Source organism: Cydia pomonella, chromosome 15, assembly GCF_033807575.1.
Source record: "Cydia pomonella isolate Wapato2018A chromosome 15, ilCydPomo1, whole genome shotgun sequence".
NCBI lineage: Eukaryota > Metazoa > Arthropoda > Insecta > Lepidoptera > Tortricidae > Cydia > Cydia pomonella.
Genome location: NC_084717.1, coordinates 2,994,090 through 3,006,878, shown reverse-complemented (window position 1 = coordinate 3,006,878; position 12,789 = coordinate 2,994,090). Strand labels below are relative to the sequence as shown.

General features: G+C 37.6%; 1 protein-coding gene across 1 annotated transcript in view; it reads right to left on the bottom strand.

The window, feature by feature from the left end:
- LOC133525578 (neuroglobin-like) overlaps positions 1-12,789 on the bottom strand; it is a 38,197-nt gene that overhangs the window by 6,303 nt on the left and 19,105 nt on the right. The window contains exon 2 of the mRNA XM_061861885.1: positions 6,906-7,137. Within this exon, the coding sequence (XP_061717869.1) occupies positions 6,906-7,137 (232 nt within the window). The remainder of the gene's footprint in view (positions 1-6,905; positions 7,138-12,789) is intronic.

Here is a 12,789-nt window from a genome sequence, read left to right as displayed (position 1 = left end):
ATTCGATTCAGTCAAGTCAAACGTCAATATAGCCGTCATGATGATAGATGTCAAATTATTCGTTTTGTTTTTGCAAGACAATTTTACGGTAGTTTGCAAATACATATGTCAACATCTTTTCTTGTATTAACTTATATTTATTTTTGTTTTTTCTTTTCCTAATTAATGTGCTCGACAAGTTTTTAAGTAATTTAAGTTGTGTTATGTTTTTTTTCTGTTATTGTAGATTTTTCCTGTTTTTTTTTTTTTTTATATTGGTCAACTGGCAGGGTAAACCGAACTTGTATAGTTTGTAAAAATTGCCTGTATACGGGTATAATAGTTTTAGTACTTATATATTTTTAATTTACTTATTTATTTGTATATATTTATATTTGTACCTGCGTTAGTGAAATATTATGTCGAACAATGAATCTTACCTTTCAGCATGCGACTTGTCTGCCTCTTTCTACTCGCTTGATAGCTCGGCCGGTGAGCCGGATACGCTCGGGAATCGCCTCACACACACTTTTGAGAACGATTGCAAACATATTAACATCTGCCACATCAATGCCCAGAGTATTCCGAGCCACTACAATGACTTCTTAGACACTTTCTCTTCGAGTAATATACATGCTATAATGGTTTCAGAGACATGGCTTAAACCTGAGCTACCCTCCACTTCTTATGGCCTTTCAGGTTTTGTGTTGCTACGTAACGACCGTATAGGCAAACGTGGCGGTGGTGTTGCCATTTACCTCCGCAGCAATATTACGTATAAAATTATTTCATCATCTTCCACGAGATACTCTGGGTCTATTGAATATCTATTTGTCGAAATTAACGTGAGGGGTTCACTTGCAGTACTTGGTGTAGTCTATTGTCCTCCAAACACTGACTACTTTACTGACTTTGAATCAGTTTTGTCTCCGATTAGCTCAGTGTACACACATCACGTGGTAATGGGTGACTTTAATACCGATCTTTTAAAATTTAACAATAGGTCACGAAAATTGCACGAAATCGTTGAATCAGCGGGTTTAAACACCACAACTGTGATGCTTCGGACTCCTGGCTTGACCTTATTCTAACTTCTTCCAAAGATCTCGTGGACAAAGTTGGCCAGTTCACAGCGCCCGCGTTTTCTCACCACGACCTTATTTTCATGAGCTATCGTATCCGGCCTCCTAAACCACAATCCAAATTTGTTCAGCTGCGTAGCTTTGCGAGGCTGGATATTGAAGCCCTAAAACGTGACGCGTGTGCTGTGGACTGGACGCCGGTATATGCAGCACCCTCGGTGGATGAGGGAGTAGCTTTATTGAATAAAGCAGTCTTAAAGCTCTACGACACTCACGCACCGGTTTGTACTGTCAAACTGAAACGACCTCCTGCGCCCTGGATTACTAGAGGGGTCCGAATGGCCATGGCAAGACGTGATCGGGCGTTCCGGAAGTACAAACGCAGTCGGTGTGACGAAGACTGGCAACATTATAAGGCTGCTAGGAATCGGTGTAATCGACTGGTGAGAGCGGCTAAGCGTAAATATATACATGAAAATATTATTTCTTCATCCCAAGCTGACATTTGGAAATTCCTAAAATCTATTGGTGTCGTCAAATCTCATAGCCCATGCAATTCATTCTCTTCTTTTTCTATTAACGATTTAAATAAACATTTTGCAAAAAGTTCCACCTTAGACCCTGATACCAAAGATTTAAGCATCTCGTACATTTCTTCTTTACCTTCTATTTCTAATAGATTTTCTTTCTCCCCTGCCACTGATGATGAGATCCGTAAAGTAATCCTGTCCATTAAGTCCAATGCAGTTAGTCACGACGACTTGAGTAGATTAATGATTGTCTGCATCTTAGAATGTATTCTCCCAGTTATCACTTCTCTGATTAATTCTTCAATGTTCAATGGGGTTTTTCCTTCAGTGTGGCGGAATGCCCATGTTATCCCTTTACCCAAAAATTCTAACCCCATTTTACTTAAAGACTTTCGGCCAATATCCATTCTCCCATTCATGTCAAAAATATTAGAAGCAGTAGTTCATAAACAACTATCTACCCACATCTACTCTAACCATTTACTGTCGCCTTTTCAATCCGGTTTTCGCCCTGGGCACAGTACATCGACAGCTCTGCTGAAAGTAGTTGAGGATGTGAGGCACGGCATGGAGAACTCTCTGCTAACTGTATTGGTTTTAATCGATTTTTCCAACGCCTTTAATGCGGTTAATCATGATCTTTTACTTGCTGCGCTAAAACATTTAAACATCTCATCATCAGTCGCGGAGTGGTTCTCTTCTTACCTCCTGTATCGGCGGCAGGCGGTTCGCGCTGGTCAGTCCTTTTCTGACTGGCTAGAGCTCACTTCGGGTGTTCCACAGGGTGGCATACTTTCTCCTCTTCTCTTCTCTATATTTGTAAATTTGATTACTAATAGTCTTAGCTGCTCTTACCATTTGTATGCTGATGACTTGCAACTTTATACGCAAGCAAATACCAAAGACATCGGATGTGCAATCGCTAAAATTAACGACGATCTTAACCGCATCGCTGTTTGGTCCCGTGACTTTGGAATCGCCGTTAACCCCACGAAATGCCAAGGTATAGTTTTGGGAAGCCCCCGCTTACTTTCGTCAACTGATCTTTCTCTCGTTGCGCCTATCCTATTCGAAAGCACCGTTATACCTCTGTCAGCGCATGTTAAAAATCTGGGCTTAATTATCGACAGTGGTTTGACATGGGAGCAACATGTGTCTGACGTTAGTCGCAGGGTGACCAATACATTGCGGGCGCTTTACAGGCATAAAAACTTTTTACCGGCAAGTACTAAAATTTTACTTGTTCAGTCCCTAATATTACCAATCATTGACTACGCTGATGTGTGTTGCACTAACATTACACAAGCCTCGCTTTCCAAACTTGATCGTCTCCTCAACAATTGCATCAGATTCGTTTTTAACCTCCGCAAATATGACCATGTCTCTGCTTTTCGCCGTAAACTCCAATGGCTCGCAATTCGTGAACGCAGGTCATTGCGAATTTTATGTACTTTGTATTCAATTTTATTTGACCCAGCTGCACCCAGTTATCTCAGGTCTAAATTTGAATTTATAACAGCCCGTCCTGGTTATGTTCTTCGTGCTTCTCGAACTCTGAAGCTGGCTGTCCTCCCTCATCGGACTGGATTCTTGTCCAACTCATTCACTTGCCAAGCAATACGTCTGTGGAATGCTCTCCCTCTGCCTATCAGACAAGCTCAGAGCAAGCTCTCTTTCAAAAGCAAGTTGCGTAAGCACTTATTTGAAAACATTCGTGACTAAATGTCTGCGTGATATCTCACACTAATAGGTACATTATTATTATATATATGTATGTTTATTTATATATATTGAATATGTATATATGTAGGTATATTTAAAATATATATTAGTGTAAGTATAGTATCATAGTAGTCTCGACTTGTGTCTATTTCCATATCAACTCTTTACAATCCTGCACCAAACTAACTATTTCTGTTTAGCCCAATGGTTGACTGGTAGAGAATGCCTCAAGGCGTTAAGTCCGCCATTTGTACTCTTTTTGTAAATTTGTGCAATAAAGTTTAAACAAACAAACAAACAAACACACACACACACACACACACACACACACACACACACACACACACACACACGCACGCACATGCACGAACGCACGCACGCATACACGCATGCATACACACATTTTTGTTTGATATGTATTGTTTAATTTATATAATGTAATTCTATTATAATTTCTACGAGACTGGTATATCCTAACATTTTTATTTATTAAGACATTAGCATTTTTCTTCAAATTTTTAACTTCACATTCCTTGGGGAAACATCAAGACGAACATAACTGAGGTTACAACACGGCACATCAAATCAACAAGAACAATATGATTTTGCCAGTCAATCCTCTGTCTCTGTTCCCAGCTATGTATCCCACGTGTTGGTGGGGTCAGCTTTCCTGATTAACATTCACCCTGCCTATTCGCCCTGTCCACGACATTGTCCTCAGATAAATTACACTACATCTTTCCAACTTGTTCTGGGTCTGCCCCTGGATCTTCGACCTGAGATAGAAAGTCGTTGTGCCTTTCCTACGTAGTCAGAAAGCAGAAGCCTCCTCTATACGTGACCATACCATCGCAGCCTACTCGCCTGCATTTTGTCGGCGGCTATTCAATTCTATGTATTTATATAAAAATAGACGTCCTAAAATTTTAATTCAGCCCTAACTCCATCAAAGTTTTCCAGCATTTAACACTCGTACTTATGTGGAAAATGGCCAAAAATTAATATGTATTATATGTATGGGTTTTACCTACACGAGCTAGAGTCTATTACGATCTATCGTATTTTGTCGACTTTTATATTTTTACTATACATCAGTCAGAATGGCGACATCAAAGTGATTGAGTTAGTCGCTTTCGTTCGTTCCGGGCACTCTGCATTTCTATTATAGCACTCTTATTATTAGAAATAAAGAAAAAGATTATTACTTATCTTTACCATCGTCTCGCTGTGAGACCGACCCTATATATAGCACAAGATAACTTGAAGGAACACACAAATTATTGATTGAACGCTTGCGTTGTACGGATGCGTTTCACGCAATAAACAAGGATAGCCCTTATACATACTATCGGGCTGATTCAAACTTTAAGATACCTACGCCTAAGTCAAAATAATCCTAAAGATACGATATGAATTGGATATGTCAATGTCAAAAGCGACGTTTTTGTTAAAAGTTTGTCAAAAGAGAATTTGAAATTAGAGGTGGATAGTGGATTGTCAAAGAAAACTTTGTAGCCACAGTTAATTTACTGCCATCTATCGACCGACACACGATTAAATCTTTTAGAACGTCATTTGAATTTGATCCTTATTCTTTCACTGATATGTGAATCGCTAGAAACGATGCCGCCATACCTATGCCTATGATCTATTAGATGGCGCCACTTTTTGATATTTAACAAATTTCACTCATATCAGTGAAATAATAAGGATCAAAGTCCAATGGCGTTCTAAAAGTTTTAATCATGTGTCGAAAGCTGGCAGTAAATTTACTGTGGGTACAAAGTTTTCTTTGAAAATCCACCTCTATTTCAAATTATTTCTGATATTATTTGAAATAAGGTTATCGCTGCGCTCGCCGTGTCAAATAATGTTTGATCATTATTCATTAGATGTAAAATGATTTGCGTCAAAGCCATCGCGTTTAAATAAAACTATTGCCACCTATTCACAAAACATTTTGTTGTTAGTTTTATATCCTGCCTTAAAAAAAGCTAGCTTTCGGATCCGTAACTAAAAGGAATTGGAGCCCATGATGTAAATAGCCGGGTGTGCTAAGTTAGGATAGGTTTCAAATTTACGTTGTCAAACATATTTTTGTCAGTAATCATCGCAAAAATGTGCCCTACGTAATTTCACTAGAATATTATTTCAAAAGTAGGCATATTACAATGCGCTTATGAACGTCAAACAAAGCTACGCCGGCTTTAACCCTACACCTCTGACCCGAGAAGATTTAAATCCCCCCCTCAATTGGAGGAGGGTATACCAATATGGGACCGGCAAGACACTCGGCTTTCCAATTATTACAGAGTCGACAAGGTTACATTTGATTGCGTCTCCATAATCGCCTTGTTATAAAACCAATTTTGATTTGGACTAAACCGTACCGTTGTTGATTGACGTTTTGTAAACCTTATTACGGAGACATAAGATTCATCGATGGCCAGTTAAGGATGCAACCAAAGCGGACAAAAGGCCGAACTTAATTAGCTAACTTCCACGTCTTTTTTGTGTCCGCACTGATTGGGTTTTTCATATGTTAAAGGAAAATTCGAGTAATGGTGAGTGGATGGGTCAGAGATGTAACGTCGTTATTTTTTCATGTTTTTATAGATGTTATTATCGTTACTCTTTGTCCGTCATGCTGCTCGCTGGGCTTAGTGATGAGCTCTAGGAGGTTTGGCCGAAACTGATACTCGGATGGTATCCAACTATAAAATTTTACGTAATTACAGGAGGCAATGGTGACCGCTTTCAAGTCAAGAGAGCGCTTGGCAAGCTCTTTTAGTGGACGACATTCGAAAAATCGCAGGTTTTTTCAGGATGAGATAAGGTCAAAATCAGTACAAGTCGGATACTCGATGAGAGACTTGCACGGCATGGGCGATATAAGGCTAAAAATATTATAATGATATTTACCACAAAAAATTGGCTTTGAACTCATCTATCTCATGATGCGACGCTCCCACATGTCGCATATACATTAACTGCATTAACGACGGTACATACGTCAATGTTTTCTTGTTGGACCAGCAATGAATGGCGAATTACTTGTTGGTAGGTGACAACTGTCACAGTAGTGGTAAGACAGGGGTTAGAAAGCCATTCACATCTCGCAGATTCTTGATGGATTCATCCAAGATGTGCATGACTTTGGTATGAAAGGGAGACTTTTTACAAAAACTCAAAAACGGCTTAATCGACCATGCCTGCTATAGTTTTCATTTAAGTCTTTATTAAGCTTTACATGCACGATTTTCCCATATTTTTTAAACCTATGGTTCAAAAGTTTGAGGGTGTCCCCTCCGGACACTTTTTTTTTGGAGCGTTCATTTCCGAAATTATTATAATCATCAAAATATGGTTTAAAAAAAATCCCTATTAATTTTTAATACATCATACCTATCCAACGATAACGACACTATAGGATTGAAGCAAAAATCCTAACTTTACGTGTAGACAGGGAAGCATTATCCATGCCAAATAGCGGCGTTCTAGCACTAGCAACCGCAGTACAACGACCTCAAAGTCCCCGACTACTCTGACAAGAGTACACGACTTAGAAGAAGAAGATATTGATGGAATTTACCCAGAAATTGCTGGCTTCGAACCCGTCTATCTGATGATGCGTGGCCCCCACATGTTGCACATACGCCAGGAAGCCATCGACGTCTCGTAAACTCTTGATGCCCTCGTCCAGGGTATGCATGACCTTCGTAGCGTGTTCAGCTAGCTCTGTGGAACTGAACTGGTGTTCTGCTGTGTGGAGCTCACTGAATTTTGTGAAGAGGGCTAGGAGATCCTTGTTTTCTTCGAAGAGTCTGGAATGAAAACAAGAAGAAGATTAAATTATCGGCTGCTTACTTAGTTGGTAGTGACCCTGCCTACGAAGCTGGAAGTCCCCAGTTCAAATCCCGGTAAGGGAATTTATTTGAGTGTTTATCATGAATATTTGTTTCCGAGTTATGGATATTATCTATATATGTATCAATGTACATAATTATCTACAGTGTGATTCATAGACGGCAATAAAGTTCACGTCTCTCTTGTGGACGTACCAAAGTTTTTACATTTTTTTTCTGATTGTACCTTTATTCGTATAAAGGGACTTCTTTTATATATCACTCTGGCTATGTCATAAAATCATTAAATCTTTTAGTACTTATAAATGAAAAGTATTAACAAACTAATGAAATTAACCTGACCACGTTAATCTAAACTGAAATAGACGAAAATTGGTGATAACTACATAGTTGGACCGCTAATAATAGTCAGTTATAAAAGAAGTGGATTTTTCTATAGCGTACGACAGTGTTGACCGGAACAGTTTTTTTAACATCTTAAGGTACTTTAGAATTCCCCAAAAACTGGTAAGCATGGTTGAAGTCGCCACGAAGGTTGTGTGTAAATTGTTGGTCCAAGTTGATGGATGGACAGACGAATCCGCGGTGATTACGGAGCTGAAACTGGGCCACGCACTATCACCCATGCTTTTTACGTCGTACGTCGTTGTACGGTCGCACAGGACCGAGAAAAGTGGCGCTGTCTTGTGTCGGAGGCCAAGTCTCATTTTGGGCCGCTGAGCCAATGGAGTAGTTAGTATAAAAGAAGCCACTGATTTCTAAAACTTTGCATCGACATATAATTATGACTTCATTATGTAGGTTATTGCATACTAACTTCATACAACTTGTTTTAACATTTCTCATAAAGTAAGCTCCCAAATCACTACGGAACAGAGCCGAAAACAATATGCATCCATTCATCTACTTCACAAAATTGGTCCCGACGGTGAATCCATCAACTAATATAGCTTGACCCAAAGTTCAATAACAACTTCACGTAATCGTGGATCAGATTTAAATGGACCAAACGTGTTGAGAATAATAGCGACGTTCAGTTACCTAGGCAACCAGACACATGAACGGTTGATTGAACGGATGGACAGTGGGCGCGCTGGGATGTGATTTCAACACAGATTTCAATGTCTTTGTTACCGAGCTGGAGAGCGCATTCGAAGTTTGAAATCTGTTATTATACTATTCTCCAGCCACTTGCGCCATCTCACTAATCCAGGGTTAACCAGCTAAATCCGAAGTTAACGGTTTAGTACAGTCATTATATCCAAAAAATCGACCCTACCCGTGAATAATTAGTTCTTGGATTTTTTTTTCGTAGGTCCCTCGGGGGAGTCACTGGGAGTGTAAATTCAAAAAGTAGACTGAATCAGGCTCCTGTGTATATTCGAAAAACGGTTTTTCTTGAATAACTTGACCATTTTTGATTTTACAGTAAAACCGTGAAAACAAAAATTGTAGGAAATTTAATTCTCTACAAGTTTTGTCCTCACTTTTTTTCTTCTAGGATCGATATTCTGGGAATTAAACCTGAAAAACGCAACAATTTAATAATATTTTGAATTTGTCACATTTTTCAACAATCAATTGTGGGGGAAAAAAGGTGGGAACCAAAATTGTATAGTATATATTGTTGTGTCTGTGAAAGCCTGGTGTCGTACTCATGTATCAGTATCCTTATTTATTATATCCAAAATCGTCTTGAAAAATGGTTTTAAATCTACAATGGACCAGTTTAAAACATTGACAATGACTTGTCAGTTAAAAAATTGAGCAAAATATAGGTGAGTTTCCCCGTGCATAAGTTCAGAATAATGAAGCTGAGCTGTCGCGTCGCACCATTAGCCCTGACGAGGGTATAATCATACGTATACCGCCCTATGCTAATGTGGAAAATCTAAACTTTTTACTGGTAACCGATTTGTCACTGATTGTCGACCTTATACCGTTGTGATAAGGTTTGATGCCTTGAGGCTTGAGTAGGGTTATGATGGATTATTTACAGAAAAAAATACGTTTTTCTGATACAGGTAGAATGTAAATTTTAACCGACTCCAAAATAACAAAAGGAGGAGGTTCTCAAACTCAAATTTTAACAAATATTTTAATTGGTGTTTTGAAGTAATTTGTTCACAAAGCTGCGTATAGATGGCAGCACCAATCTTTCTCGCTATTACGTAATTCCGTAAGGAATTCGTGTAGGAGGTGCAAGCAGGTACTGCTCGCCCTTAGAGTTGGTCAACTACACTGTGTTCCTTTAACTCCGTTAATTTCGAGATATGGTAAAGTACTTACATTTAAGGAAACAATGGCATAGTTATTTTGTATTTATTTAAAAATAGTAATTTGTGTCCCAAGGGAGGAAAAGTAGGAAATTGCGTGCCGCGTGTAAAATTGTTACCCGAGCCGAAGGGTGGCAAACACGCGGAATGGAATGTCCTACGTTTCCTCCCGTGGTGCGCATACTATTTTTCTGCTCGACGGAGGCGGAAAGCGGCAACTTCGTTTAGTGCAGCGGGAGCAAAGTTGACGCTTTCCGCCCGGAGGGCAAAAAAATATTTACATATTTACTTTTATTTATTTTTTGTAAAAAGATATTAAATGCTGCATATAGCGTTATTGTAATGTAACACGGGCATGCTGTATAAATTAACCAAAAAATTTAAAACGTCCGAGATAATACTTGCTTTTAGTAGCAAATCCATAAGCTCATACTGAACACTAATCATTATATAAGCAAACCCTAAAGCAAGTATACACGTTCGTAGAGACCTTATTAGATAAAAATAAATGTTTGATTATCTCCGAAACTAGTTAGAATACCGGTATCTTGGTGAAAGTTACGTAATTTAAGCTCAAGGATGCACCCTTAAAATTAAAGGTGTTTAAAAAAAACATCGTGTAAGATATGATATTTATTTCAGTTTATAATTTACTCGTATATATAGAAGTGTGACTACTTAAAAACACATATGAAAATATTTGATTTGTTCCCAAAGTTTCGGACATCACATTTTGTCACATGGAACGAAAGTATGACTGAAACTGAAATATCTAAGGAAAATTTCAACAGGCCCATTGATCAACTTCGCATCGTAAACATTTTAAAAGTTCAAGTTTATCAGTTACCCTCTTTTCCCATTAAACCGATATTATCTTTGATTAACTCCAAACGGATCTTATCAAACAATCATTTTCATTTGCGATTTCAACTCTATTACTTTAAGTTACAGTTGCTTTTCGTTGTAAATTGATTGTCAAGATAGGAGTTTGTTTAATGTCGTCGTTATCCATTTCAAATCGGGCCAATGAACTGAACTGGCACGTAAATAATGAATCGCAGGCAATTCAATTTGCACCGAAACGGCCTGGCGAGTAGGGTTACCAGGTACCTATATAAAGTAAAGGTATCGGCAGGAGCATTGAGGTAGAAGAAGAAAATTCATTTTCATCACACTTGCTCGAAAATGATCTTATTTTATGCAGGTGTACTGAAGGACAAAGGGCTATCTTGTTCCCGCGGGAGTTATGGATCGTGAAAAAAAGCTATAACTCCCTAGGGAGTTATAGATTTTCTTTTAAATAATTTCACTTATATATACAAACCAAGTAGCATAAATGAGTTTTATTTTTAAAATACTGACATTTATTTTAATATTATGTTTAAAATCATTTAATTTGATTAATTATTAAATAATAAAACCGTTTAAAATATTTTGACATAATGTTCAATCGTGGCTGAATGCCGAATAGGCCTGAGCCCTCGATGCTTAACCTGTCAAGAAATTACAAAATGGCGGACGAATGTTTGATATGTCACAGTGTTTAAGAATTATTTCGCTTAAAATTTAGTTTTTTCTTCGCAAGTGTAATGAAAAACATTGTGTGTAACTCCGGGGGTAAGAATATTGCAAACTCGGGTCTTTAATTACCACCCTCGTATCCAAAATTTCACTTACCCCCCTCGTTGCACAATGTACTATTATTTACACAATACCATTATAAACTAACTATAAATAATTACATAAAATGAAGAGTTATATTTACAGCGTAAATTGAGATAAAAGGTAAAAAACTCGTGCGACGGCCATATCTTCCACCGCAAATTTCGCTCGACGCGTCATATTTTTATTACCTTCGAAATTCCTGGCTTTACGCCATAATAATAAGCGTCCAAAATAAATTTGTTAATAAATTAATGACACGACTGTAGTCGTGTATGTGGCATACATATTTTTAATCGGCTTTCCTCTCGCCTCTTCATTTTGACACCCCACGCATATCGGTTTCCAATATTTTTTTACAAGCTTTTATTTAGTTTCACCTGTCCGTTGTCTGTCGGTCTATAATCAAATCTTGCAAGTTAAATTTGATCCACTTCCCCGTTTCCGATTGAGCTGAAAATTTGCATACATATGTAAGTCGGGTGACAATGCAATATTATGGTATCATCGAGCTGATTTGATGATGGAGACAAGAGGTGGACATAGGAACTCTGTGATAGAACAACGCAACCTAATTGTGTTTGGGGTTTTTAGAAGTGGCTCGATGAGTATTAGTTGCCTGTGGAAATAAAAGTACAGTCAGCTATAAAAGCTTGTACCAAAAATGAAATTTTTGCCTAAAACTTATTTTTCTAAGGGTTGCGCAATATGGTGTTTTAAGTCCGCCATATAAAATCATAATCATAATCTTTATTGTATGTTTTTATATTGTTTGTTTTGATGTACCTCATAAATTACCATTGTCAGTCACTTTTTTAGTGTAACTATATCATTGCAACTTGTATTTCCGGGGTGAGGGCCTGGAGATACAGGTTTAACCTAGTTCAGACTCCAGTCCCTCACAAAAGTAAAAATAAAAATTTAAGTTTATTTTGTAAAATTATCCTTTGTGAGGTAAAGTAAAAACATTTTATTATTATTATTATTTTATGACGACACAAAGCCTAAGTCACAAGGATGACGTAAGTATTATAATGAGACATACATTTAAATCGGTTAAGGCATCCAGAAGTAATGGTGTTATAAAGAATTTCACATAAGTACATACAAACATGAACGCTGAAAACAATCCTTTTGGGCAGTCATGTAAAAAACGTCCAAAACTCCCGACACGGCAGAAAAACCTCAACGCCTGGTCACCCTGCTACCGAGTGTTTTAAAGAGATAAGTTAACCGGTGACGGATCCGAATTCTGGAAGCGTATTTAAATTGGCGTGAAAAGGGCTTTTTGGCAGTCATAATTTATATTCAAGGGTTATGAAAAAAATTACCTATTCATCTCTTTTATTCGGAAAGTTCACCTTTCATAGGCTGATTGCCGGATGGGAAATTGCATTTCCCACCCTAGGGTGGGAGTTATATTTTTTAAATTTGAATTTCGAGCAACGGCTAACAGCTATATGCCGTATTATTCAGTTTAAAACTCTCATATTAACTTACGCATTTTCAGACCAATAATTATCAAAATTAAATGTATTACATTATTTAAAAAATATACTTCTTATATTTAATATTTAAATGTATGAAATAAAAATAAATATTTTTAATTAATCAAATGAAATGATGATGAATGTTTAAAATATTATCATTACATTACATTTCATTCAGTTTT